The sequence below is a fragment of the Nomascus leucogenys genome, chromosome 15 (genome assembly GCF_006542625.1).
Source record: "Nomascus leucogenys isolate Asia chromosome 15, Asia_NLE_v1, whole genome shotgun sequence".
NCBI classification, from domain to species: Eukaryota; Metazoa; Chordata; class Mammalia; order Primates; family Hylobatidae; genus Nomascus; species Nomascus leucogenys.
This window is the reverse complement of record NC_044395.1, coordinates 32,929,743-32,956,661: the sequence shown is the minus strand read 5'-3', so window position 1 is coordinate 32,956,661 and position 26,919 is coordinate 32,929,743. Positions and strand designations below refer to the sequence as shown.

The 26,919-nt window shown below is 37.1% G+C and overlaps 2 protein-coding genes across 5 annotated transcripts in view; one reads left to right on the top strand and one right to left on the bottom strand.

The window, feature by feature from the left end:
- Nucleotides 1–364: 364 nt before the first annotated feature.
- On the bottom strand, nucleotides 365–26,919 carry ANGPTL5 (angiopoietin like 5). Its single transcript, XM_003253036.4, has 9 exons — nucleotides 26,279–26,919; nucleotides 17,754–17,941; nucleotides 17,041–17,185; nucleotides 15,687–15,790; nucleotides 14,757–14,850; nucleotides 12,570–12,670; nucleotides 10,132–10,252; nucleotides 4,569–4,754; nucleotides 365–1,291 (listed from the first exon to the last, which is right to left on the bottom strand). The coding sequence occupies exons 2-9, from the start codon at nucleotides 17,847–17,849 to the stop codon at nucleotides 972–974; spliced, it is 1,167 nt and encodes a 388-aa protein (XP_003253084.1). The 5' UTR covers nucleotides 17,850–17,941; nucleotides 26,279–26,919; the 3' UTR covers nucleotides 365–971.
- CEP126 (centrosomal protein 126) overlaps nucleotides 25,252–26,919 on the top strand; it is an 87,916-nt gene continuing 86,248 nt past the window's right edge. For 3 of the 4 annotated variants that reach the window (XM_030829280.1, XM_030829281.1, XM_030829282.1), the window contains exon 1: nucleotides 25,252–25,657. In XM_030829280.1, the coding sequence (XP_030685140.1) occupies nucleotides 25,530–25,657 (128 nt within the window). In that variant the 5' untranslated portion in view covers nucleotides 25,252–25,529. The remainder of the gene's footprint in view (nucleotides 25,658–26,919) is intronic. The other variant, XM_030829283.1, reaches the window with a different exon arrangement.

Below are 26,919 nucleotides of genomic sequence, written 5' to 3'. Positions count from 1 at the left end.
TTACTTTTAATTCAATCCTCTTCCCACTTAATTTTTCAGCCAATTTCCCCCTCCCTTGAGTATTATATAACCCTAACTCTGGACAAAGTACTTTCTATTCAAAACTAATTCTTGATCATTTCCCTTGTCTCTCTTATCAGTAACTGACACTTGGCCCTGCATGTTCCCTGCTGTCCTCTCCTATGGAATCCTTATCATCCAATTCCCTCCACCTTAGTAGAAAAAGTAGAGAGGACCAGCTTATTCCTAGAGTATATCTAGAATTGATTCTTCACTTTTATCCACCATCCTTCACGTAAAGTTCATACCATTCCTACCGGTTCAAAAAGAGTTCAGATAAAGACGTATTTTAGAATGCAGCTGATCAGGATATAAAAGTACAGTATATTTATTACAAACAATAACAAAATAGTTAACCATGATTAGATATGAAAACAAGAAAAACTATTTGGGCAGCAAACTCTTACTACTTTTAAAATGGTATGGCATCACCTAGAAACAGTAAGGTTTTTAAATCATGTGTAGTTTATATATTAATCTGCATAAAAGTTATTTGTTGTAACTGTCTTCAGTAGAAATTATCTGTAGATTATATAATCATATAAAGTATAAAAATAAGTAAAATATTCTCTTCAATTTTCCTAACAACGTATTATGGTTTAAAAATGCTTCAAAGAAAAGGCAAAATCCTTTAAAAGCACTATAAATTTTAGGAAGACAAGTTGTAGTTCACTTGAAACAAATTTCATTGTATATTGTTAATATAGTAAGAAGTAAAAATATACAATCAGCCATGTTTTCTTTTATAGAATACTACAAAATTGAAGTTTTCTAATTAAACTCATAACATCTAAATGCCATCTACAGTTAAATTTTGCCTAATATGTTTGCAACACTAAGTGAAAAGATAAACTTTTAAAAACCTTTAATATATTATCATTGTAGAACTTGCATTACAATGTTAAATGAGATTATTTAAAATATGGATTGTACATTCTTCTAATTTTCATTGAAACAGATTTAATCTTGACAGGTGAGTTGTTTTTGGTCCATGTGTCCCATTGAATTCCAGTTGCAAGCAATTTTCCAGAGAAGTGATGAATGCCATTTAGATTTGCTAGACCACACTCATTAAACCACCAGCCGGTCTTGTTATGGAGGTGACTGCAGCTCTTCAGAGACTGACCATTGACCAGGCATGCAGGGCGACACCCATCATTATCAACATCTGATGTGCTAAAAGGCATTGCATTTTGATTATCTTCTTTTTTGAGACCCCGGAATGCATCACCTGGGAAAAAAATTTTTAATGATTGAATTTAAAGGAAATTTCTATTATTTTAATTAATCATTACCAGCATATTAGGCAAGAGCATCACATCTGGAAGTAAGGTTTAAATTATTTTTCTACTATTTATCATGTTAAAATTCTCCTACTCGAAGATTCAACATGCCACAATCTGGTGATGAGTTCCCCAACATGACAGGCATCTTTAAATGAATATTTGATCTAAAAGTCACAGTCCAAAACGGAAGTTTTGCTGTGTAGACAAAACCAGATAATTTAAGCCAAAAATTATAGTATACAGAGCTGTCATAATTTGGACAGACCAATATGATAATTGAAATTTAGGAAAAGAAAATAATTTACACAGGGTAGGTTTTCCTACCACTACCATTTACGTCACTTTAGCTAGAAAGACTTTTACCTTTAAGAAATTTAGATTTACAATTACAAAAGTTGGAGTTTTTTTCTAGGGGCCATCAACTTTATACAGAATACCAAATGCCTGCAAGAAAAATTCAGGTATACTCTTGAGGTGTACCTTTCCTTCATGGCTCTTCACATGATTTATGGACTAATTGGATGGTAGTTAAGACAATACCATTTTTAAAGGGCTTCTACTGAACATTGTTTTATTTTGTTTTGTTTTGTTTTGGTTTTAAGACAGAGTTTCGCTCTTGTCCCCCAGTCTGTAGTGCAATTGCATGACTGCAACCTTCACCTCCCGGGTTCAAGCGATTCTCCTGCCTTAGCCTCCCAAGTAGCTGGCATTACAGGCACACACCACCACACCCAGCTAATTTTTGTATTTTTAGTAGAGATGGAGTTTCACCACATTGGCCAGGTTGGTCTTGAACTCCTGACCTCAAGTGATCCACCCACCTCGGCCTCCCAAAGTGCTAGGATTACAGGCGTGATCCACCGCTTCTGGCCTGAACATTGTATGTATGGTATCCCTCGTATTTACAATATCCCTGCAATGATTAAGTATCTCGTCCAAGATGACCCAGTTAACTCAGTGGCAGGAGCAGGAGTCATATTTTGTTTCATAAAATTCCATAAAGTTAAAGATTCTAAGTAAACCCATAATGCTTATATTTCACCTATATGTAAACTTTGGCTAATGCTTGAAACACTAATTTAAAAAAGAAGCCATATAAAATCTGCGGAGAAACCAAGCTCTATGTATGTTTCATTATTTCTGAATGTTTGGCATCTCTTGAGATAAATCTTTTGAAAGAGCCTGAAGAACTTCATTAGCAGTGGTGGCCTATCCTATGCCCCAATTCTGCTGATTATTAAAGTCTCTGACTCTGCACTTCGTGGGAAACAAAACACACACAGTGTAGGTATTTTCAGAGAATATATAATCTCCAACACCCACACAGTGTAATACCTTTCCAAAGTTCCAGTGAGAGACAATACCCATGGAGCATTGCTTAAACAATGTGATCATTCCATGGATACTCTCCCTAGATAGTATCTGGTCCAGCCACCAGAAGGATCATACAGCACATAAGCTCCTCAATAGACTTTATTTAATTCATTTAAAAAATATATGCATAGGTATATTTCCTTAAAAATAGCCCATTATAATATACCCATCATGTTTTCTGTGAGTGTGGTTGGAGAACATAACACTTTTGTTTTCCCTAAGAATCCGGAGAAATTTATCTCAAGTCTTATAATCAGGAATAGTTGAGATTCTCATGGAACAAGTGTGTTGCTCAAATATTCAAATTCATATTTCTGTTTTTGCTCCAAGCTCAAAGCCAAATTTGTGACCTGCCTTTACCACATACCTGATTACACTTAACCCATTGGTTTGCTCTGTATTTCTATTATTACATTCTGCTGACACCTTTTTCTTTTATTCTTTTGATTACATTATGTGATCAACAGTTGAAAGTTACTTAACAACCTTGTTGGGAAAATGTAGAGTACAGTATGGCAAAATTTGAGAGTTTTGTAACGAAAAAACTTTTGCCATTATCAATATTATCCTTTAATTAGATGCTAGTCATCTTTCAGAGAACCCCCACATAAACTTTTTCTAATATAGTATATTCCATCTTTAGATAGTTCTTTACACTTTTAGAGAGGAAGCATTGAAAATCATATATTGTAATTTCTTAAACTTTTCCCTATAGATCATGATTGGAATTTCAGACTTTCACCTAATATCCCAAGTGTAAACCCCTCAGGTATCATAGATTCCAACCATGTCAGACAACTCTCTGTGCCCTTTAATTTTCCTCCCTCTATGCCTTAACTTAAGCTGCTCTGTTTGTCAGCCTTCGTTTGCCAAAAGCCTATCCATTCTTCCAAGACTAGATCAGTGGTTCTCAACTGCAAGTATGCCAACATATCCATCTGGCTTAAAATAACTGAATCAGATTCTACAGGAATATATACTTTTTAAAAGCTTCCCATGTTGAATCTAACATTAACAGCTTGTTAAAAATTGCTTTTCCATGAATATTTTTTGGGTGCAATCAACTGAAATCATTCTCACCCTCTTTCTAACCCCAAAAGTTCTATCAGTATTCTGTATTTCCAGTGTTACTTATCTTCTCCTTTATATTGGGATCAGTTAAAGAGCTGGGAACATATATCATTTAGTTTTTGATTTCTAACACTAAATATACATAATGAACAAGTACCACAAACAGCAACAAGACAGTTGAATTTAGTACTTTTTAACTCAAATGCCTTTAAATTTTCAGCATTAAAATGCAAGTTTAACATCAAGTATTTTGAAGTTCTGACAAATTGAATTTATTTGGAAATGAGCAGATGCATCAAACTATAATGAAAAGAACACTAAACTTGTTGTTCTGTCAGCCTGGATTCTTGCCTTGGCTCAGGTGACGTGATCTGGGAACGTTGGGCAAGTCACTTTATCACTCAGGTTTTTTCACCTGTAAAGTGAGAAGACTAGAGATCGTCTCTAACAGTCTGTCACTTCTAAATGTCAGCCTTTCTGAACATGAAAATGAAAATACCTTCACAGCCTACTCCACAGGCTCTCTATCCAAAGAATCAACTGAGATTACATAAGGCAAATTGTTTTAGAGACTATAAAGCACTTCAGAAGCACGAGGTGGTACAATGATCATAACAAAGTTTCAAAACTCAAGACTTGGCCAGCTTTCTTATTCCTAATCTATTCTGTTATCAGTGATGCATTATATATAAAGACAAATGCATTATTTTTATCTTCACTTAATAATGAGTCAGTTATAATTTAGATCTGGATAATTTTAGGTATAAAAAAACTTACCAGCATTTCCTGAATACCGCCCTAAGTGCATTTTAAAAAATCTTGTTTCATCCTCTAGCCAAAAATTATCATATGATGCATAAGCAAGTGTGTCATCTTCAGATTCCAAAGCCACATACAGCATAAAACTGGTATTTTTCTGATTTACTATATAAAAAATCTTTTTTAGTCCTAGCCAAAATTCTCCTGTAAAAAAAAAAGCTTTGTTTTAATATATTTTAATACAAATTAGAATAATGCTTTATTATTGAATGTTTGGTCTTGTTTAGCATTTCAAAAACTCTGAGATGGCTCACATAAGTAATTAAAGTCACTGGATGACCTAGCTCAAATTATCAGTGCTTACCTACTTTATAAAACAAACAAAATTCCTACTTCTACTTTACCAGACTTGAGAAGATCAGACCCTTTTTCATTTTTATCTCCCCAAATTAAGTAAAATTTGGGGAAAGAAGATAATAATAATCTCTCAAAATTTTATCTCCCAAAATTAAACTAGTCTTCATTTAAAGACTAAAATTTACAGTCAACTTTTACCTTAAGGCATTTCAACATAAAACCAATTGAAATATTATGGCAGGCAAGAAAACGTTATTTACCAGTAAATGAGAAGGTTTAACCTCCAAATCAGCAGTTCCCAAAGAAACATTTCCTAAAAACACTCAGTTGAAATTATTTTTTCTGTCTTGGAATACTTTCTTAACAGACACTTCTTTGTTACAGTGCAGCTGGTTAATTTCTTATGCCTTGAACATAATGTAATAACATTGGAATATCCCCGGGTTTAGGATCAATATTTCCAAGATGATTATAGATTCAGGATGAAATAGAAAACTCCCAACTCGGACTGCATACTTCTTGCATACATATTCTAGCCAATGGCTTTCTACCTCTCCTTACCCACTTGGCATAGCCCAAATGTGTATACCTCTGCTCTGAGATATATGCCTCTACTTGAATCATAAAATTATTAAAGAAAATAAGGGTCCAGTCAAAACAAACTTCAGAGTTGGAGAATAACATGACCGCATTCAAACTCTTCAAATTATAGCTAAGATATTAAGTCTTTCTTCAGACCTCACAGGGGCAGATATTTTAGCAACACACTCAATTACAATTGAAAAGTATGGAGAGAAAGTGGGCCCAGTAAGATGGCTCCATAGGGGTCCATTGAGTCTCACACAGTATACAACACTTCAATTTAAGTGCCCCTGCCATCTTTTCCCAGTACCCCACCCTCAAATTTAAGACTTAAAAATACATTTTCTGTAATCCCATATTTATTTATTTATTTATTTATTTATTTATTTATTTATTTACTGAGAGTCTAACTCTGTCACCCAGGCTATGGTGCAGTAGTGTGATCTCGGCTCACTGCAACTTCCACTCCCCCCAGTTCAAGCAATTCTCAGGCCTCAGCCTCCCAAGTAGCTGGGATTACAGAGGCGTGCATCACCACCCCCAGCTAATTTTTGTGTTTATTTTTTATTATACTTAAGTTCTGGGATACATGTGCAGAATGTGCAGGTTTGTTACATAGATATACGTGTGGCATGGTGATTCGCTGCACCCATGAATTCATTATCTACATTAGGTATTTCTCCTAATGCTATCCCTCCTCTAGCCCCCACCCCCTGACAGGCTCCTGTGTGTGATGTTCCCCTCCCTGTGTCCATGTGTTCTCATTGTTCATCTCCCACTTATGAGTGAGAACATGCAGTGTTGTTTGGTTTTCTGTTCCCGTGTTAGTTTGCTGAGAATGATGGTTTCCAGCTTCATCCATGTCCCTGCAAAGGACATGAACTCATTCTTTTTATGGCTGCATAGTATTCCATGGTGTATATGTGCCAGATTTTCCTTAACCAGTCTATCATTGATGGGCATTTGGGTTGGTGCCAAGTCTTTGCTGTTGTGAATAGTGCTGCAATACACGTACACATACATGTGTCTTTATAGTAGAATGATTTATAATCCTTTGGGTATATACCCAGTAATGGGATGGCTGGGTCAAATGGTATTTCTAGTTCTAGATCCTTGAGGAATCATCACACTGTCTTCAACAATGGTTGAACTAGTTTACAGTCCCACTAACAGTGTAAAAGCTTTCCTATTTCTCCACATCCTCTCCAGCATCTGTTGTTTCCTGACTTTTTACTTATCACCATTCTAACTGGTGTGAGATGGTATCTCATTGTGGTTTTGATTTGCATTTCTCTAATGACCAGTGATGACAAGCTTTTTTTCATATGTGGTTGGCTGCTTAAATGTCGTCTTTCGAAAAGTGTCTGTTCATATCCTTCGCCCACTTTTTGATGGGGTTGTTTGTTTTTTTCTTGTAAATTTGTTTAAGTTATTTGTAGATTCTGGATATTAGCCCTTTGCCAGAAGGATAGATTGCAAAAATTTTCTCCCATTCTGCGGGTTGCCTATTCAGTCTGATGATAGTTTCTTTTGCTGTGCAGGAGCTCTTTAGTTTAATTAGATCCTATTTGTCAATTTTGGCTTTTGTTGAAATTGCTTTTGTTGTTTCGGTCGTGAAGTCTTTGCCCATGCCTATGTCCTGAATGGTATTGCCTAGGTTTTCTTCTAGGGTTTTAATGGTTTTAGGTCTTACGTTTAAATCTTTAATCCATCTTGAATTAATTTTTGTATAAGGTAAAAGGAAGGGATCCAGTTTCAGTTTTCTGCATATGACTAGCCAGTTTTCCCAGCACCACTTATTAAATAGGGAATCCTTTCCCCATTGCTTTTTTTTGTCAGGTTTGTCAAAGATCAGATGGTTGTAGATTTGTGGTGTTATTTCTGAGGTCTCTGTTCTATTCCATTGGTCTATATATCTGTTTTGGTACCAGTACCAAGCTGTTTTGGTTACTGTAGCCTTGTAGTATAGTTTGAAGTCAGGTAGCATGACGCCTCCAGCTTTGTTCTTTTTGCTTAGGATTGTCTTGGCTATACAAGCTCTTTTTTGGTTCCATATGGAATTTAAAGTAGTTTTTTCTAATTATGTGAAGAAAGTCAGTGGTAGCTTGATGGGAGTAGCATTGAATCTATAAATTACTTTGGGCAGGCCGGGCTTGGTGGCTCATGTCTGTAATCCCAGCACTTTGGGAGGCCAAGGCAGGTGGATCACCTGAGGTCAGAAGTTCAAGACCAGACTGATCAACATGGTGAAACCCCATCTCTATTAAATTACAAAAATCAGCCAGGCGTGGTGGCAGGCACCTGTAATCCCAGCTACTCAGGAGGCTGAGGCAGGAGTATCGCTTGAACCCGGCAGGCAGAGGTTGCAGTGAGCCAAGATCACGCCATTGCACTCCAGCCTGAGCAACAAGAGTGAAACTTTGTCTCAAAAAAAAAGAAAATTACTTTGGGCAGTATGGCCATTTTCACGATATTGATTCTTCCTATCCACGAGCATGGCATGTTTTTCCATTTGTTTGTGTCCTCTCTTATTTCCTTGAGTAGTGGTTTGTAGTTCTTGAAGAGGTCCTTCACATCCCTTGTAAGTTGGATTCCTAGGTATTGTATTCTGTTTATAGCAATTGTGAATGGGAGTTCACTCATGATTTGGCTCTCTGTTTGTCTGTTATTGGTGTATAGGAATGCTTGTGATTTTTGCACATTGATGTTGTATCCTGAGACTTTGCTGAAGTTGCTTATCAGTTTAGGGAGCTTTGAGACTGAGGCGATCGGGTTTTCAAAATATACAATCATGTCATCTGCAAACAGAAACAATTTGACTTCCTCTTTTCCTGATTGAATACCCTTTATTTATTTCTCTTGCCTGATTGCCCTGGCCAGAACTTCCAATACTATGTTGAATAGGAGTGGTGAGAGAGGGCATCCTTGTCTTGTGCTGTTTTTCAAAGGGAATGCTTCCAGCTTTTGCCCATTCAATATGATATTGGCTGTGGGTTTGTCATAAATAGCTCTTATTATTTTAAGATACGTTCTACCAATACCCAGTTTATTGAGAGTTTTTAATATGAAGGGGTGTTGAATTTATCAAAGGGCTTTTCTGCATTTATTGAGATAATCATGTGGTTTTTGTCATTGGTTCTGTTTATATGATGGATTATGTTTATTGATTTGCATATGTTGAACCAGCCTTGCATCCCAGGGATGAAGCCAACTTGATCGTGGTGGATAAGCTTTTTAAAGTGCTGCTGGAATCAGTTTTCCAGTATTTTATTGAGGATTTTCGCATCGATGGTCATCAGGGATATTGGCCTGAAATTTTCTTTTTTTTGTTGTGTCTCTGCCAGGTTTTGGTATCAGGATGATGCTGGCCTCATAAAAAGAGTTACGGAGGAGTCCCTCTTTTTCTACTGCTTGGAATAGTTTCAGAAAGAATGGCACCAGCTGTTCTTTATACCTCTGGTAAAATTTGGCTGTGAATCCATCTTTTGTGTTTTTATAGAGACATGGTTTCAACATGTTGGCCAGCCTGGTTTCAAACTCCTGGCCTCAAGCAATCCACCTGCCTTGGCCTCTCAAAGTGCTGGGGTTACAGGCGTGAGCCACTATGCCCAGCCCCAAATTTGTTTTCAAAATACACCAGTCCAAAGCAGTCTCAGTTTGTATGCAGTATACCTGCCTGAAGACCTGGTTAGTCAAAACTCATATTCTTTCCCCATAGAAATAAATTTGAAATAAGGAAGATGGCAAAGCCTGTATATGGATCTATAACTACCTAATTCAAGAAGAAGCACTCAATGGAAAAATCAGAAGTAATGCTGAGAAAATGCAAGTATATTCACTATACTCCAGACCATGGCAGTTACCCGGGTATAAGCCAAATGGCTTCTAAAATCACTGGCATTCAGTAGCATTTTTAGCACTAAGACTGACACCACCACTTACCAAATCCTTGGATGACATTATTATGAGAGATTAAAGATTTACAATTATAAAAACAGTAACTGTTAAAATAGCATAAAAAAGTAATAAACTCACTGTCAGAAGTTCCAACTAATGTAAAATTCTGCAAAGTTCAGAAATATTGGTGTTTCTGTTTACCAGCAAAAGTGATGCTGCCATGTGGCAATAATGTAAACAGATTTTACATTCACCTGGGGTTATAATTTTCAAATTTTGAGCATAATGATGTTTACTGGCATTTTAATAATATGCTCAGTTTAAATAATTTGAGTTTGCACAGACACATACCTCAATTCACCATTTCATTGGCTTATATAGATACAACACATCTCTCAACATTTTTAAGATCTAGGACAACGCTGCCATTCAGTTTTTCGTTGGGCAAACAGTTGGTGAGCACCTGCCAGAATTCTGCTGGGTGCATAGTAGATACTTAATACATATCCAATCTAGAATTTTCACTCAAATCACATTTCACCAGATATCTACAAATAAAGATTTCCAGATCTCCACTGAAGACCTACTTATTTTAAATAATCTGGTATATGAAAAGAGGGTGAGTTAAGTCATATTTTGATATTTGCAAGCATTTGCTATTTTTACTAAAGATCTGACCAATAAAGACTCTAGATATAATACCAAAAAGAGTAAAAAACATAGAGTAGAAACACAAAAAATTAACCTAAAAGGTCTCCAAATCCATCCAGATAATCACACCACAATCTTTGGAAATCAATTATCCCATCAATTCTTTTCTGTATCACAGTCCATCCACCTCCTCTGTAATCCATGTCACACATTACCTAAAATAAGCACAGAGAAGACCAAAATAATACACTACTATTTTCATTATTTGATAATATAACACTCATGCTTCATCCTTAGGCTTAGAAAAAGAGACGATACTGCCACTGAATTTTCAATGCAATCATATGCCATTAATTTATTCAGATGTTTTTAGATCTCTAGAAATAATACTGTTTATTATAAAACAACCCTGTAATTAACCTAAATAATACTGTTTATTATCAAACAAATTTGTAATTAACTTAATCACAGTCCTTATAACAATCATTTTTAAAAATATGTATTTGCAGCTTTTTTTTTTTTTCTTTTTTTTTGAGACAGAGTCTCCCTCTGTCGCCCAGGCTGGAGTGCAGTGGCGCGATCTCGGCTCACTGCAAGCTCCGCCTCCCGGGTTCACGCCATTCTCCCATCTCAGGAGTAGCTGGGACTACAGGCGCCCGCTAGCACGCCCGGCTATTTTTTTTTTTTTTTTTTTTTTTTAGTAGAGACGGGGTTTCACTGTGTTAGCCAGGATGGTCTCGATCTCCTGACCTCGTGATCCGCCCGCCTCCGCCTCCCAGAGTGCTGGGATTACAGGCGTGAGCCACCGCGCCTGTCCGTATTTGCAGCATTTTAAGGTTATCCTCTTATTACTCAACTTTATAAATATTCTTCAGTTTGTATAACAGTATTGCTGTGATGTGGCAGAGCAATGTATTTCTCTATAAACTAAACTTTTGAATTAAAACACTGGTGTGTGTGTATGTGTGTGTGTGTGTGTGTGTGCGCGCGCGCTAAATATTTCACGTGCTTGTCTTTGCTCTTTTCTCCCACAAGCCTGGAAGGCCTGTTCAGACTGGCATTTTCAGAGAAAGGCGTGATCTGTGCCTACTCAGCAGGCGCTCATAGACACATCTGTTGATGCTGTGTAAAATGCCCCTAAAAGGACCTCTGTAGGGGACCCATAGAAGCGATATAGGGAAGAAATCAGAGCAAAATTCTCCCTCAGAAACTTCCCGCATAGAGACAGAGAAAAGGCAGTGTGGAGGAAGTTAAGGAACCAGCACTTTCCCACAAAAGAGGTGATTATGCATCCCACTCTTCACAAAATTAGAAGCCTTCCTTTTCCACATCTGTTCAGATACAGTTTTGAATCTGTAGGTGAAGTAACTTAGGTAATTTTAAAATTATTTCCCACTTAATTTCCAATTTTTTGACACCTTGTAAATAGATTTCAAATAAAATAATGGTAGTAACTCTAAGAAGACAAACCGGCAGTATTTACTTAGAAAAAAAGTGACTTTATTATCCAATAATGACTATCAATAAGGTATGAGTATCATAAACTTTCTTCTGCACAAAGAAGTGCCCAGGAAAATATATATATAATATATATAATTGTATGTGTGTGTGTGTGTATATATATGTGTATACATCTATGTATATATATGTGTATATATGTATATATGTGTATATATATGTATACATATGTATATATATATACATATATATATTTATATATATACATATATATATATATACATATGTATATATATATATATATATATATACCGAGATCGTGCCACTGCACTCCAGCCTGGGCGACAGAGGGAGACTCTGTCTCAAAAAACAAAAAGCTGCAAATACATTTTTAAAAATGATTGTTATAAGGACTGTGATTAAGTCAATCACAAAATATACACACACACACAAATTTATTCCATCAATACGCACAGTCTCTAGTAGAAATTTCTACTAGATATCCTTGCAGAGAACAACTAAGAATAGACATGAGTAATTTATCAATTTCAGAATGAATCAGCTTTTCAGTCTGCCTTGCACCCCACTGAAAGGTTTTTTTAATTATTAATTTCTCATACAATCACATAAAATCATCTATCATCAAAAGAAATTATAACCATATACAAGAAGGGAAGTCAAAAGTATTTTTAGTACGCTCCAAGGCAAAGCACACCATTATTTTCCAATATCCACAGGCTAATTAAAGCAAGCAGGTATTTATATTGCATAGTTCTGCCTGCTATAGTTCTGCCTATTATGAGGATAATGTAAGCTTTTGCATCAAATGTATTTACTTTAAAAAGTATAACCATGGAAACTCAAATAGAAAAGTGAAAGACAGACTCTAGCTCTTTTATGAATTCATGTTTTGGGCATTAGAATTCTAAAAAACCAAAATTTTGAAAGTAGAACTTTACCTAATTTATTTAAAATTTTTCAAGGAAAAATTAAATATTAAAACAATTTAAATTTTAACATAAATTAAATTGGTTGGATGTTTATCTTAGCCCACATAATACGGGAAAACTTTACCTCAAATGGGTAGCTAGATCCTTCTGGGTGAATTATGTATAAACCACTCGGTGTTTTGGTGACAGAGCCAATGGTATCCTTAATATCAGTGCAATCTAAACCTAGAAAAGCAAAATTATTTAATTGGGATATTTTCAAGTGTACACTTAAGGCAATCATTTTACATAGAGAATTGATAGTGCTATTATCATAATTTTCATTATTATGTGATTTTAACTTCCTCAAAATGAAAAATGGTCACAATTTTAGAATTAAAAAGAAAATATAAGGGATTAAAGAATGTATGCTGCAATAAGCCTTCACTTATAATATCACTGTTAGTGATTAGTTTCCTATACTATTTAAAAGTTTCATTTGGGATCAACACTTATTAAACATATTTTATAATTACACATTCTCTTAACCAATAAATAATGCCCTTTCAGAAATGTAGGTTTATCTTAGAGAATGTAATGTGTAAAGGAAATCTACATGAACAGGGAGGAGAAAACCAAAAGGAATAAGTAGATTAACCACTACAGACACATATTTCACTATTCTATTCCCAACTTCAGAGACTGATGTGTTCGGGACCACTAATACCAGTAGCCAAAGGAAGAAGGGAAAATCACTTTCTTCCCCAAGAAATTATGCCTGACGTTAGAGCCTACTCTGTTGACAACAGTTAGAATTATAGCACCCCATAATCACCTTCTCCAAAGCACTCATCTCCCCAGGATTGTAAACACGTTTATGTGGATATGGATATTACATTTTCTGGAAGATACTCTACTCTGTAGCATCTTTTATAAATGAAATAAATTCAACCCTTAGAGTGTCCATTATCCAAAGGCCCATCTTAACTCCTAGTTCTACTCCCAACACTTTACTTCATAGTGTTATCCTAACTATTTACGTAGTAAGGTATTACATAAAGCCCTTACCATAGTGCCCAGCACACCCAAATAATGAAGAAAATGCCATCTACAAAAAGTTAGCTATAAAAAGTCATTTGTTTTCTCCTTCATCTCTGGGAGACATAGATTTGTTGTTGCCTGTGTCCTTCGTTGTTAAGAGATATTCTTATAATGCCTTTATGTTCAGAGACATGAAAGAAGTTCACTCTGAAGGACTGATCTCGGTTGGAGTATCTGCTTTATCATTACCTTTCAAATTAATGTGAACAGATTATTTCGATTTTTCTGGGTTGGATATTCCTTATCTGATGATGATCATCATAGCAAGCCCCTATATTGCTCTCCCTATGATTCAGGCATTTTTTTTTATTTTCCTTGTGATAAACATTTGATTCGGGCAATATTTTAAGAGATTTCCCTGTATTTATTCATTTAATCCTCACATCAACTATAAGAGGTAGGTACCATCAGTTTACTGATGGGAAAACATATCAAGAGAGCAGCAGGTCAGAAGTTTGAAACCAAGGAGTCTGGCATCAGAGTCCATGCTCCTGCCTACCACATTATACCTGCTTTGGGTCAGTTATGAGATATAATAAAATAATTTTAATAACAAAATAATGTGAGAAAGTGCCTGTCTTCCTACTTATCACATAGAAGATTTTCAGGCACTGTTTATTCTCTTCTTTTTTGAAGAAGAACATAAAGATCATGTTCTAGGTCCTCAATAATATTTATTTGCTTTAAACCTTTGGGGATAAATTCATATGTATAAGATTTATAGGGTATTTTTCTTAGAAATCCAAGCCTCTAGGAATTAATATGCTGTATTTTAGTATAAAAAGTGCTAACTTTCAGTTTATTCTTGTCTTACATTCCTTTTTCTTTTCAAATTTTATGCCCCAATTTGAAACATTTCAAACATGTCAGAAACATTTTTTACAGGTGGGAGGAACTTTGAAACTTTCTTTTCTTCTATCTGAAGATGAATTATTAATAAGATGTAAACTGGGAACCCAGAACAAAGCTACAGAAAGCTATGTTATTTTCAACAGCTTCAGGATATCTTTATACAGCCATGACTTTCACATGGTTAAAAAGTTTCCCATTTTAAGAAAGTACACGTTGTCTATGGTGAAATTTGCTTAATGGCAGGTATTAGCCCTCCAGTCTGTTAGAGAATGGTGAGCTGTAGTATTTAAATAAAACTTTTAAATGGATCGACCTGTCCAGGAAAATTTTAAGCAATAAAAGACAAACATGAAAAGGCTGAAATAACCAAAGTTCTCACCATGTGACTGAACAGGTCTGTGAGGAAAAGGATCCAGCTGTTTTCTAAAAACTTCTGTAGTCAAAAGGAGAACTCGATTCATGAGCTCGTTAACCTAAACACATGCATACACATTTAAGTACATTTATATTTGAAGAAATTGCCATCTCTAAGCCTCTCATAAACCCAGCTCTGAAATACATAATGGTGCCCATTTTTCTAGATTGATTTCTTACTGCTTTAACAAAGAATAAAGGCAAAGCTAAATAGCAATCATTAAATTTCGTAGTATCTACCTCCTTAACGTCAATTTTATCTGCCCCTATTTCTGCATTTGGCTGCTCTTGCACATCTGTCATTCATACCTTGTCCAAACCATTGCTGTAGTTTCTTACCTCCTCCCTTGGCTCTTCCTCAAGTCATTGGCCACACAAGTTGATCAGATTGTGGCATTTCCTTGCTTAAACACTACAGTGGCTCCTTGGTGTGGTATGATTTCATTCTTGCCTATTCCTATAGTCAGTTTTCCTTAAATACTCAACCTCACCAGCCACTCCACCCTGCACCAACTCCAAGAAGTTTCCCCAGAATGGAATGTCCTCTTCGCCTTACCCAACTTTTATGGTTTTTAAAACATTTATTCATCCATCATGACTGTTCACAGACTTTCTCCTCTGGGCAGTTTTTTGTATCTGAGAGCTCTCTTTTGTGCCATTCTAACAACCACATTTTTGTCAACACATTTTAATGCTCCACTAAACTATACCCCTTGAATGAAGTTCGATTTTTTCACTGCTTTTTGTTTGCCTAAAGTTTACTATGGTGCCTCTAACATGGTAGGCGCTAAATAGATGTCTGAACATGAATGCATTTTAAAAAAAGATTATACCTCCAGCTAACTATACATCAACATGCACATGCAATAACAACACAATACTAAAACATCTATACCTGATTAGATAAATAATCCAAGGAAGCTTGTTGCTCATCCATCATATTTCTTAGTAGTTTTTTGGTACTTCTTGTGTAGGAAACAATAGAATTTTGCAAATTTCCTTAACCATAATAAAAAGTGGCTGTTAAATATTATATTGTTACAGAAAACAATTACGCGAAAAATAGTGAATCTTACCTGATTTTGGATATGTATCTCAATACTATCTCAATTTATCTTAATACTCAGAATTACATATTTTAGTTAGTATATATTTTGTTTAACTCAGAATTAACCCCAGAAATGATTGTCCCAATACTTCTTAATGAAACTATGCTTCCTACTAATATAGATTACCCAGAATAATTAATCTGTTATCATTAAGAGACAGTGTTCTGATTATAAATTCTCACTTTATAAGATGAGATATATAGAGGCAGGAGTTACAGGATTCATCAATTCTTACTGTAAAAGAAAGTTAGTGGTAACAGTTTTATACCAGGCAAGTTAATTTTAAAAAGTACATCTTTGTTTTAATTTTTCTATTAATGCTATATTTACACAATTAAATTGCTAGCACATACATATACATACACACAATAAATCTTAGTCAAAGGTTTTGGTTATTTGGTTTCTGACTAAACATTTACTATACATTTTCCTTTTAAAAATATTTTTATTTTAAGAGAAAATTTCTTATAGCGAAGTTGCGATAACAGTACAAATAACTTTTTTCCTAATGCCTTTGAGACCATGTTTCCATGATGTACCATCACGCTATTTCAGTGTGTATTTCTTACACCAAAGACATTTCTAATAACATACCACCAAAATTAGGAAATAAACATTGACTACCTATGTTTCTCAGACCCTATGTGAGTTTTACCCAAGATAGTAATAATGTTGCCCCCTATAACAAAAGGGCCCACACATTATTATGTATGTTATTCTTTAAAAATTTATTTTCTAAGTTTCTTTCCACCAGCAGTAGAATCACATTAATAAATCTTGATATTTTTAATTCTACCTCACTCAGCTTCCTCTCTCTTTCTTATTTTCAGTCTGTCACTTTCTATTAGCTTTTTCCTGAATTTAGCCATCTGTCTTAATAGGTCTAAAGCTGCGCTCATTGGTTTGAGAAGCCTGAGACCCTTTTGTTGCACACAGAATTAGCTACATAGAAAAAGGATCCATTCATTTACCAAATATTTATTAAGCACCTATTACGGGCCAAACAATAAAGCTTCTGGCCTAGGATGATCAGGATGTGTAGAAAATGACCCAGACAAAAGCTAAAGTATGATTTTCAGTGTCTACCCTAAAAATAATGAATCATATACCCTTATTATTGTGTTTATTTTTAATACTTACTACACATGAAATGTTTTTCTTCTCGTGTAATTTTAGTTTTAACATCACATGATTCCTCACAGTCTTCCTTACAAACAGTATCATTACTTTTACTTTCATCTTTTGCATTAGATACATCTTCTACAATGTTAACTACTGAAGAGTCCTTTACATTAAAAAATAGAAATAAGAAAAAATACATTAAACGTGTTATATGAACTAATACATAGTAAATAAGACTATAGAGAAAAGCTTAGATTTCAGGAAAGACAAGGCTGATCATTAGAGAAAAATATAAGCTATTTAATTCAAACTTCCACAAATAAACCTGATGAGTAAATAAAATCTAATGGACCAATTTCTTAATGCCCTGCGTAGCCACTCACAGGACAATATGTGAAATATGAAAGTTTGTGGAACAGGTTTTTTTTTTTAAGCAAAGTGATTTTTTACTACCTATCAGATATTTCATTGAAAAGTTGTGGGCTAGTTTTTAATCTAGGCCTGAAGTGTCTTTAAAATTTTTTCATATTTGTTGAATCAATCCTCAGTTTATAGTTTCCTCAGTTTAAATACAGTAACATTAAAGCAATTTTTCAACATTTCTAAATAAATGTTTTAATTGTTCCATAAATTATATTTGGTAGTTATGATTAATCTTTTCAAAATTCTAATATATATCTTGAAAGCTAATCATGCTTTCCTAGCTAATATAATATTGCTAAAATTCTTACCGTAGAATGAGGTACACAGCTACCTTGTACAGCTTCTCCACAAATAAAAATACATACATTTAAGAATAAGAGTGAGGCTTGGGATGGAGACATCATATTTTTCTTGGATAGATGAAAACACTTCTTCAAATATCAGGCAGCTCTCTGTGGAAAGAACTACAGAGCATAGAGTCCTCAGTTAAAAACCTCTGGAAAGCATACAACAAAAACATAAGCCAAAACTTACTAGTTTCCATGCCCTGGTTTGAAACAACACCCTTCATATGAAAAACAAAGTAGCCTCGGGAGACCCTGACATTTTAAGTTGTACAATTCCTTTTTTGTCACTTCATGTCTGTATTATAAATCCAAGCTTTTGCAATATAGGCAACAAATAGATAAATAAGTAAATAAATAAATAAATGACAGATGTAGACAGATAAAGCATGAATTTATAAATTCATCTAATTTTTGTGAGTCAGCCTTTTCTTGCCTTGGGGAAAAAAAATGGCTTTGATAAGCTATACACCAATAATTGCAAACTGCTTGCAAAAAAAATAGGAAGTAGAAATGACTGATGGAGCGGGAAAAATATTACCTTGAAACTATTTCTATAAAATGCTAAGTAGAAATTTCATCAAGGTGGACATCCAGAGCAGATAATTCAGACTTAAAGTATACTTTTAAAATGCCAAATTTCAAGGCTGGGCGCGGTGGCTTACGCCTGTAATCCCAACACTTTGGGAGGCCGAGGCAGGTGGATCACCTGAGGTCAGGAGTTCAAGACCAGCCTGGCCAACATGTCGAAACCTCATCTCTACTAAAAAATACAAAAATTAGCCGGGCGTTGTGGCAGGTGCCTGTAATCCCAGCTACTCGGGAGGCTGAGGCAGGGAGAATCGCTTGAACCTGGGAGGCAGAGGTTGCAGTGAGCCGAGATCATGCCACTGCACTCCAGCCTGGGCAAAAGAGTGAGACTCCATCTCAAAAAAAAAAAAAAAAAAAAAAGCCAAATTTCTAAGACTCTAATTAATCTGTAATTAGTTGTAATCTAATTACAACTATTTTGTTGAAACTGTAAAAATTCTGAACATCAGAGAAATAATATTATTGAAAATGACCACTCTTTGAAGGTTGATAGATCAATGTCTTCAAATTTTCCTTTTCAATGTCTCCTTCCCTTCATTCTACACACGTGCCTAAGTCTTCATTATCCTAAAATTAAGAGGCAAAGCAAAACTTTCCTGCATCTTCCTTCTGGTTCGAGAAATTTTTTTCTCTATCTCCTTTCCTAACCTGAGAACTGCCATAGTTTTTATGGTACTAGTACAATGACTGATACACAAGAGGCACTCAAATATTTTCTTAATGAAGAAACAGCTTAAAATAATTATCTGTTCTCTGACTTTCCTTCCTCACCACCTACTATTTAAACCAGAACAATCTTATCTCTTACTTGTGGCAATCATTTTCTTAGAGTTTCTCCATTGAGACAGTATGAGATGGTTGAGAGTGCCGGCTCCAAGACCAGATTGCCTGATTTAAAGATCAGTTTCAACACTTCCCTACCCTGGAATCTTGGACAAAGTTACTAATATTGCTATAGCTCAATTACCTCCTTTGTATTATGGAAATTGTTGTATGGATTAAAAGATTAATATATGTAACATTGCAGACAATATTGATGACTTTTATAATTGATATTAATATACAAATACACATATTGTAATCTTAAATTTCTAGCTGAAGTCTTACAAAACTGAAGTGAAAATGGCAGAACTTCAGCAGAAGTTGGCAGAACTTTAAATCAGCCAGATGTTAAAATTCTTTGTTCTTTCACATCTTGCCCAGAGACCAATTCAGGAAATTCTTATTTGAGAAAGAAAATACTTCAGCAGAAGATGGAAAAAAAAAAAAATAGCCTCAGCCAAGACAAAAGTGAAAGCACAAAAAATTGTCCATCACAGCTGCCACATGGTTATAATGCTTGTTAAATTAAATAAGCAGGAGGCAATTACCTGAGGCCGTCTCTGAACTTTGAGTTCCTCTGTAGCAAACCGCAGCCTGACTTAGGAGTATATTTTCTGTAACAAATAGCGGAGTTTCAGCCAATCATAGGCAGCCAACTAATCAGAGTATACCCAAATAAGATAAACACCTAGCTGCAGTCAATCACATGATTCCTCTACTTTGCTTCTGTGTCCAACAAAATCTTGCTTCTCATGCTGCTGGGTGGAGCTCTCTGAACTTCTTGTTCTGGGTGCTGCCCAATTCATAAATCATTCTTTGCTCAAATAAATTCTGTTTATTTTCTGTTCTAAAGTTACTAAAAATAATATTCAGTCTGGGTGCGGTGGCTCACGCCTGTAATCCCAGCACTTTGGGAGGCCGAGGCAGGCGGATTACCTGAGGTTGGGAGTTTGAGACCAGCCTGACCAACATGGAGAAACCCCGTCTCTACTAAAAACACAAAATTAACTGGGCGTGGTGGCACATGCCTGTAATCCCAGCTACTGAGGAGCCTGAGGCAGGAGGATCATTTGAACCCGGGAGGTGGAGGTTGTGGTGAGCCGAGATCGTGCCATTGCACTCCAGCCTGGGCAACAAGAGCAAAACTCCGTCTCAAAAAAAAAAAAAAAAAAAAAAAAAAAAAATATATATATATATATATATATATGTATATACATATTTGCAAATTAGATAAGTTACGTGGATATGCTTTATAACCATAAAGTGGTTATTATTCGTTTCCTTTGTAAATAAAACATCAACGACTTATGAGACCACATTAATGAAATTGCATGTCTAATAGACATCTCACACTTAACATGTTTGAAGCCTAATTCGTATTCCTTATTCCACCCCTACCTATTCTTTCCCATCTTAGTAATGGCAATACACCTTATCCAATTGTTTGAGCCAAAAATCTGAGACTCACATTTGACTTTTTTTCTCTCTCTTACTGCAACCATCCACCAACACATCTTATTGGCTCAAGGTTCAAACTGTAAACATTTCTTGCCACCTCCACTGCTACCATCCTAGTCCAAGTCCGCCGTCTCTGGTAACCTTATAACTGTCCTCATTGTTTCCGGTCTTATCTCCTATAACCTGGTTTTCCCTACAACAACTAGAGGGTCTCTTTAAAGGTTCAATAAAATTGTGTTACTCTTCTAATTAAAACTCTCCAATAGATTTCCCTCCATTGAAAGTTGGATTTTACATTAAGTCCTTGCATACAATACAAGTCGCCACTAAATCTGGGCCATGTGCCTCTCCAATCTCATATGTTAGCACGCTTCCCTTATTATATGGTTTGGACCTGCATCCCTATCCAAATCTTTTTTTTTTTTTTGAGACGGAGTCTCGCTCTGTCACCCAGGCTGGAATACAATTGCACAATCTCGGCTCACTGCAACCTCTGCCTCCCAGTTTCAAGCGATTCTCCTTCCTCCACCTCCCAAGTAGCAGGGATTACAGGCGCTTGCCACCACGCCCAGTTAATTTTTTTGTTTTTAGTAGAGATGGGGTTTCACCATGTTGGCCAGGCTGGTCTCAAACTCCTGACCTCAGGTGATCCACCTGCCTTGGCCTCCCAAAGTGCTGGGATTACAGGCGTGAGCCATCATGCCAGGCCTCCCTGCCCAAATCTTATGTCAAACTGTAATCCCCAACGTTGGAGGTAGGGCCTGATGGAAGGTGATTGGATCATGGGGGCAGATTTCCCTACTGATGCTGTTCTCACAATAGTGAGTGAGTTCTCATGAGATCCGGTCATTTTAAAAGTGTGTGGCACCTCCCCTCTTTCCTTCAGTCCTGTTTCTGCCATGTAAGATGCCTGCTCCCACTTTTCCTTCTACCATGAGTAAAAATCTCCCTAAAGCCTCCCCAGAAGCAGATGCTGCCGTGCTTTCTGTACAGCCTGCAGAACCATGAGCCAATAAAACCTCTTTTCTTTATAAATTACCGAATCTCAGGTATTTCTTTATAGCAGTGCGAGAACTGCCTAATACACCCTACCTCACTCTAGTCCAGCAACCGTGGTCTTGTGCTGTTTGAGCATAACAGTATGATTCTGTCCTCACAGTCTTCTGTAATCACAGACCCCTGTGCCCTGATTCTTCATCCAGATATTTGAATGGCAACCTCTTTCCTTCATTCAGACCTCTGTCCTAATTTCCCTTCCTTTGGGGCCGTTCCTGAGCACCCTCTCACAGATAGAACTGACATTGGTCTCTATCCCCCTTCACTATCCCACTTTCCATGTAGCACTTTTCACTACCCTAATGTGTTCTAGTGGCGAAGAAAAATAAATATAAGCTTCATGAACATAAGGACTTTGAAGTTTTATTCACTGTATCCCTGGCACCTAGAAAGTGCTTGGCACATAGTAGGTGCTCAATGTATATTTCCTTAACAAAAGAAGGAATTGTTTTATGGTTTTAAAGTGTGAAAGAATATAACATTATATTTAATTCAAATGCCCCTTCTGATAAAAAATAGGGATTTTAGGGTAATATTCTTCTTTATTGCTTGAACCACAACTGCCTTTCCTGTCAAGAGATGAAGTTTATAAAATCCTCAAATTTTTTATTACCCAAATATCTAATCCTAAAGCCTTTTTCCATAAATAACACTGACAAAAAAGTCATGACAAAATCAAGCATCATGATGTTCAGAGCCCCTTGGGCCCTGCCTTTCTATAAGAATCTAGGATTCTACAACTTAAATAGAATGTGGAAAACCCACTTAATATGTTGAAGAAATAAAGAAAGAATTTAAAGATTAAAAAAAAAGCTATGATTGGGCCGGCCGCGGTGGCTCACGCCTGTAATCCCAGCACTTTCGGAGGCCGAGGCGGGTGGATCACGAGGTCAGCAGATCGAGACTCATCCTGGCTAACACGGTGAAACCCCGTCTCTACTAAAAATACAAAAAAAATTAGCCAGGTGGGGTGGCGGGCACCTGTAGTCCCAGCTACTCGGGAGGCTGAGGCAGGAGAATGGCGTGAACTGGGAAGGCGGAGCTTGCAGTGAGCTGAGATCGCGCCACTGCACTCCAGCCTGGGTGACAGAGCAAGACTCCGTCTCAAAAAAAAACCTATGATTTAAAAAAACTGGCAACATTGTTTGAAATTTATTTTCTTCTTGGTTGTTACCGTAAAACAATATTTGAATGAAGAATAATTATATAAGTCTAAACTGAAATAAAATCCTAAGCCCCCACTGACTGAATAGACCCCCTCTTGGCCAAGGGGACCCTGGGAAAACCTTAAAACTGAGTTTCCAGCCATAATGGGATGGAAGGTCAGCTATGCCTCATTATATCCTCTTCATGTTGTAGTTTAGACACAAATGACCAGGATTAATGTTAAAATAGAGATCATTAGACTGACAAAACAGACACTTGGTGGCAATAAGATATCAAGTTACAAATAGGACCTAAGGCCATGCCAGGCAAGGGTTAAGTCACGCATTCCTACACTTAAAGAATAAACTATGTTTAACTTCCACAAGTTTTCTGTTTTTCTCTAGCAGCTAAACAAACACTGGCCATGAGACAAGCAATAGTAAAACAATCGTAGCTCACCACCAGACACTGACTAACAGACCCTCTGTTCCACAAGCCATAACTACAGCTTTGATTGGACAAGAGACTGATTTCAATAACTTTCTCCTGATAAGAAGACCACCAACCATGAGGTGGTTCTGCCCAGTTTAAGGGGACTGCTCACTTGAGTGCCTTTGTGTCCTAAAAAAAATTTAGACATAATAGGGCCTAATTGTAATGCAATTAAATGTCAAGTCTCCAGCCCAAAATGAACATGGACCATATGTTACATTCATGTTTGTTCAATACACATGCATCAGAACTACCTTCATAAATATTCATAGCTCCTCCTAGATCCTATAAATTATGTATGTTTAGCCAACTTTTCAGCATACATCTACCTCAACCTCCCTCCTTCAAAGTACCTGCCTCTCTAGGCTTCATTTGGAGGCACACTTCCCAGCTTGTGGGATGGCCCTCCTTTCAGGCTGTAACCCTTTCCTCTCCTTTCTAGATTCATAAATTACGTGTTTTTTAAGTTAATATAAGAAAAGATTTATAGGCAATTGAGAAACCAAATTATGCTTCTTAGTGCTAACATACCAAGCCACAAAGCAGTGAGATGCCTAGGAGTTATGAGATCGCAAACTAATAATATAGCAAAAGCTGGACTTTTGGAAAGCTAACCATGCCTAAATATTCCAAATAGCAACCCTAATATTCTCATATTCATCTGTACTTTGCACTGCCCTACTTTGCTCAGATCACCCATGGGGAGACAGATTTGTGATGATAGCAGTGGGAATAGAATCAAGGCCATTGCCTGTGGCTAGGCCAATTAAAAACTTGCCAAGATAGCCAAGTGTCCAGTTGTATACATTTAGCTTTTCGTGTCAGAATTGCATACTTTATCCTGTTGGTGTGCTCCTGAAGGAGAGTTCATGTGTTTTGTGCCTTAAATCGAAACTGGATTTGTTGTGGCACTTTAAAATCTGTCGCCAGTGTACATTCCAATTTGAGTCATTGCAACCAAGTTTGCAAAGATTGTTTTAAATAGTTTCAACTGGAATAGTTTATTATTTGAACTCTTAAAATGAACAAATTAATTCACAAAGGCAGAGACATTTGAATGGTGGGTGAATAATCTTTATTTGGTCTGTACTTTCTGCTTCCAATCTGGGAATTTTTCCAAGAAAACACTGACTGAAATACAGTCAGAATTTATATGTGCATTTACATTAGGCTCCAACAATAAGATTCAGCCTTTTTCAAAACTGTCACTTGCATAGCCAATAAATTAGTGGCTCAAAAATCCATTTAATTTTCCATACTTCCCAAAACCATTTCAATGCGATGATCTCTTTTGGCATATCTTCCCATGAGATTGCTAGTTTTGCTGTGATGGTCCATTTCCAGAATCTGGCAGGAATGCAAGAACCATTAGGAGGCTTTGAAATGCAGACCTTATAAGTAGGGCAAAGGCAAGGAAGACGACTTCATAGGGAATGCCAGAAGAATGGATGAGAGAATGCAGGGAAGGAAAATTTCCACTTCACAAAGACATTTTAAAGAGACGGTGTTTGGGGATGGTGATGCCACAGAAAGACTCACAACTCAAAATCTCACAACAGGATTCAGTAGTTTAACAAATTCAACTCCAAATTGTCCCCCAGACAATCACTGCAGAATCCTCCCGGTGGCAATTTCCTGTATCTGAGGATTTTACATCTGTCTTCCGTCACTGTCGGTACTGCCACAAAAAACACTCTCATAAAAAGGGAGGTAGAACTGCATCAGCCTCTAAAACACCACTCAGCTCACCCCTCGCGCAACAACCCGGGTCCCTAGGGATGCCTGGGTTGTCACCCGCCGCTTGAAGCTGGCGGGGCCTTCGGAGCCTGCGATTGGCTGCTTCGGGCACATCGTCCCGCCCCGCCCTGTAGCTCCTCCCAGGTTTCCGTTGTCAAGGACGCGGCGTCGGTTGTTGTCAAGATGGCGGCTGCAGGGTTGCTGCCAACCCCCTCTGCTATTGCCCGGCGAGGTTGCCGCTGCCTCAGCTGCCATCGCCGCTACAGGCACCAGTGCCGCTGCGCGGGAGCTAGGGCTGTCGCGGCCAACCCTTCCGCGCCCGTGACGCGGGGCCTGAGAGACGGACTGTAGGGAGGGGCCGAGCAGGAGGAGGAGGAAGCCAGAGCTGCCATGAGGGAGATGCTGGGGGCGAGCAGAGAGGCGGCGCTGAAGTGAAGGATGCTGGCGGGGAGGCCCGGAGCCCAGAGCGCGGTCGGGGAACTGGGCACTAAATCATCGGACAACCTCGACAGAGCCCCCCTCGGCCCTCGGGAGAGCGGCGGGCATCACCGACCTGGCGCTTACCTGTATCCTTCCCAGCCTGTGGCTGCCAGGGTAGCGATGTTGAAAACGGGGCCCATCTTTTTTCCAATTAGATTCCCATTACCTTTGACGCAGGGTGATCAAAACTAGCAAGTCATCTTAGTGCAGATATTTCCTTTAGCAACTGTCGTGGCTCACCTTAGACCTGAAATTATACCATTTTATCTAACTCTGTGGCTGCTTCCCCCCATCACCCTGTTATCCTACTCCCATTCTTCAACTTTGTAAAATTTTTGTGAATTTTAAAACACATCAACTGAGTATTCCGTGGGGATATTTTTTACCTTCTAGAATTATGCCATTATGTTCTTTACTTACATATTAACTACTTCCTGATTTATCGTACTACTTGGAGAGAGAAATTACACAAATAAGTAAAATGTTTTGCTATCCTAAAGATTCCGTTTTAACAGTTATCCTAACACAGCCCTAAATGCATTTACCAGAGCTGCTAAAGGCTACACAGTTTGGTAAGTTGTTTTGTTTTCCATCTCTGCCTAGTCTGTTGTCAGAGCGACAGAAGAGAGGAAATGAGAAACAGGGGACCTGGACGCTTTACAATCTGGATTATCTCTGACTTTGCTCGAAGAGTTGGTTAAGCCTACCTTTAATGTTGCTGTTGGTTGCATTGTAGAAAATGGAAAGAGGAGAAGTATTTTGTTATCAAAATCTGTAAATCATGTTTATTCCTTTAGAGACTGTTGTGATGATTAGGATTTAACCTTTGTATTCCCCAAGGACTTGGTTGGCAATGATGGTGTTGTGTAATCATCTTCATTCTTGTCAGAGATGAGTGTTTTGTCTTTCCAAGTTAACCCTGTTTTCTTATCCCCTTTGTCTCCAACTTCTAGGATGTTCTTTGTACTCTGTTACAATTTTAGCAGCAAGTCAACAATTTGTATTGAGTGCCTGCTCTTTGGCTGACTCTGTTCTAGGTTCTAGGGATACAAATCTAGTGAGGAAGACAAATGTGTATAGAGCTGCACTAAAAGTAAAATATCTCTCCTTCGATCATGCTTTCTCCAACCTTCCATCCCTTCAGTCTTTTCTTTCTTTGGGCAAGTTCTCAAAATGGGAGCTTGCAATAGCTGCTTCTAGTTCCTCTCATCTATTCATTATTAACCCCATTCAGTTTGGCTTTTGCCCTTGCTGCTCCCCAAAATTGCCCTCTTAAAGGTGTACTCTGAAATGAACACAATCATTTTCTGTATGGATTTAATTCTGGCCTCTTGACATTATATTTTCT

What these genes read in the sequence shown, in the direction of transcription:
- ANGPTL5 (XM_003253036.4), bottom strand. Translation starts at nt 17,849, where the DNA reads ATGATGTCTCCATCCCAAGCCTCACTCTTATTCTTAAATGTATGTATT. An exon ending in GCTGTGTACCTCATTCTACG is followed by an intron (nt 17,186 to 17,753) that starts GTAAGAATTTTA and finishes TTTAATGTAAAG; the next exon opens with GACTCTTCAGTAGTTAACAT. An exon ending in GATCTAGCTACCCATTTGAG is followed by an intron (nt 10,253 to 12,569) that starts GTAAAGTTTTCC and finishes TGCTTATTTTAG; the next exon opens with GTAATGTGTGACATGGATTA.